The following is a 2,517-nucleotide window of genomic DNA, read 5'->3' on the forward strand; positions in this document are numbered from 1 at the left end:
GCCATTCTGCCCAGAACCCAGGAACATGGATGACACCTTAAACATCCCTCAGTGGACATTCTTCTGTCCCGCTCTTCAGAGCTTTTCTCTTCTGGCTGCAGTAGATCACAGTGATGGTGGTGATCAGACCTATCACAAGCAGGATGAAGAGAATACCACCAGCAATAACAGCAGGAGAATACACTGCAAAGATAAGAAAATACAAAATATCAATTACAATCATTCTTCTTCACAGTACACAAAAACACAAAGAAAGCATTTCAAACATTGTGTTGCATCCATCATGAACCCAAAGTACTGCTGACTGAGTAATGAATGTTCTCAGAGTGTTTCTGGGACCTTTCAGTGTATATTCATCTTGTAAAATCGCTCATTGTTGCTGTTGATTGGTTCAGTCCACAGCTTCCTGTTCTTTGTCGTCCTGCTCTTACCCAACTATCACAACATCCTGCTGCATGTTGGTTCTGATCTTGTCTACTTATGGCTTCTACTGGCTCATGTTAATAGAAACCAAAATACCTATCATCAGTTTTCAAAACCATAGCATCATTTTTAATTCATTAAAAAAAATAAATCTCTGACATATTCTTTCTCTCCCTGGTCTCCTATCTTACAATGGAGGAGGGCTTTGAGTGACCCTAGGACCTTAGGAGCCACTTGAGGTGGCAATCTGAGTCAGGATGCCTCCTGGACGCCTCGTGGTGAGATGTTCTGGGCAGGAGACCAAGAGGAAGACCCAGCACACACTGGAGGGACGATGTTTCTCTACTGACCTGAAAACGCCTTGGGGTTCCCCAGAAAAAAGGCTGTGGAGAGGGAGGTCTGGGCCTCCCTGCAACGCTACCCCACATTTTCTTGTGTTCATCCATCCATTTGTTCATGGATGGATGAACACATGGATATTCATTCTCAGTACTGTGGCATTCAGCAAATAGAAATAATTTTGGTGAATCTAACTGGCCTAAAATAAGTTTGGTCTCACTGAATTTCTGAGAGTGAGAAAAAATGTGTATATCTTCTAATTTAGTGTATCTCAACATCTGGTTTCCACTGTGAATAGATCAATAGCCCCTACCCTTATCAAAAAATGTAACTTTATTTTAAAAAACTTCAAAATCTATATTTTGAATTAGTTTATTTATTTATTTATTTTGTAAATGGTGCAGTCAGATAATCTGCACCTTCACCCAGGAGAACTAATGTCAATACTAATGCCAGAGACCAGAAGATTAACCTGACCAGAAGATTAACCTGACCAGAAGATTAACCTGACCAGTACCTGTTGTCATCATGACATGACAAGAAACTTTGATAACCTCTAACAAATGAAAACTTCCACTAGATCACATGTCAAACTCAGGGCCTCTATTTATATGGCCCTCCACGATCTACATAAGTAGAACTTTAATACATTCTGTCACAACCAGAATGTATTAAGACATTCGTTGTCCTTATGTGTCTAAAATGTAAATGAGTTAAACACCCTGATCTAGAGCTGCTAGGTTTCTGACACTAATCATCACCGTTGGTTACCTCTGAGCTCAGGAGGCAGAGGTGCTGATACCTTTTAAACCTTAATCTTTCACAAGGTATACATCATGATGCACATTATGTGAAACCACATAATGTGAACACATTCAGGAGTTCACCAACGCTGGATCTTTAGGGCTATTTCTTGTTCACAAGTTGTTTTGCTGACAGATGATGCTGCCTTTCAACCTTCAATGCATGAAATGATACTTGTGTGAATGTGTCTGTTGAAACATCATCAGTAACTTCAGTATGAAGGGACAAAAGGGACACAATACTGTGAAACATGATGAGGTCAGAAGAAGTGACCTTTTAAGATAGGCTCCTCGTCATTATGAGAACACTTGATTGCACTCATCTGTCCAAACTGCTTCTCAGACCGGCTGGAAATGTGGGCCTGGATCCTGAAGCAGTAGCTCTCGCCTTTATCTAGATTGGTCATCTCTATCACACTTGAGCTGAATGTTTGCATTTTCTGAAAAGAAGAAAAGGAAGAGTTTAAAAGTGGTTCTTAAACTTTTTTGAGGTACCGAACCCACCAGTTTCATATGTGCATTCACTGAACCCTTCTGTAGTGATAAATAAAATATGATGTTTTCCCCCAAATTCAAGACATAGGGGTGACCCAACTAGAGTCTAGTTCACCCCAAGATCACCAAGTCTTCTTAAAAGGTAGAGTTTCTGAGAACAGTTCTTCAAAATACAATCAGTGTTTTCAGCACAGCTGAGCTGACTGTCCAGGAGCGACCCAAGGTATTTAAAATTTGCCACAGTTTCAACAGGTTGGCCATCGAGAGAAACTGGAACCACTTTAAGGTCTTTAGATAATTTAATTAGCTCTACATTCTTAACATAATGAAAAATGAATAATAAATAATAAAGACTTTGCAGAATTCTGATTTAGTAATGTAATTATATTAGCTGTGTTACCACCCCCACGCCACTAGAGGCAGTAGCAACCCCGAAAAGATGCGACTAAGGAGCAGA

The 2,517-nt window shown here is 40.0% G+C and overlaps 1 protein-coding gene across 1 annotated transcript in view; it reads right to left on the reverse strand.

Annotated features, from left to right (window-relative positions):
• Positions 1–6: 6 nt before the first annotated feature.
• Positions 7–2,517, reverse strand: part of f3a (coagulation factor III, tissue factor a) — a 19,563-nt gene continuing 17,052 nt past the window's right edge. The window contains exons 5-6 of the mRNA XM_008438245.2: positions 1,840–2,005; positions 7–183 (exon numbers count right to left, since the gene is read on the reverse strand). Of these exons, the coding sequence (XP_008436467.1) occupies positions 38–183; positions 1,840–2,005 (312 nt within the window). The 3' untranslated portion in view covers positions 7–37. The remainder of the gene's footprint in view (positions 184–1,839; positions 2,006–2,517) is intronic.

This window comes from Poecilia reticulata, linkage group LG20, assembly GCF_000633615.1.
Source record: "Poecilia reticulata strain Guanapo linkage group LG20, Guppy_female_1.0+MT, whole genome shotgun sequence".
Lineage (NCBI taxonomy): Eukaryota > Metazoa > Chordata > Actinopteri > Cyprinodontiformes > Poeciliidae > Poecilia > Poecilia reticulata.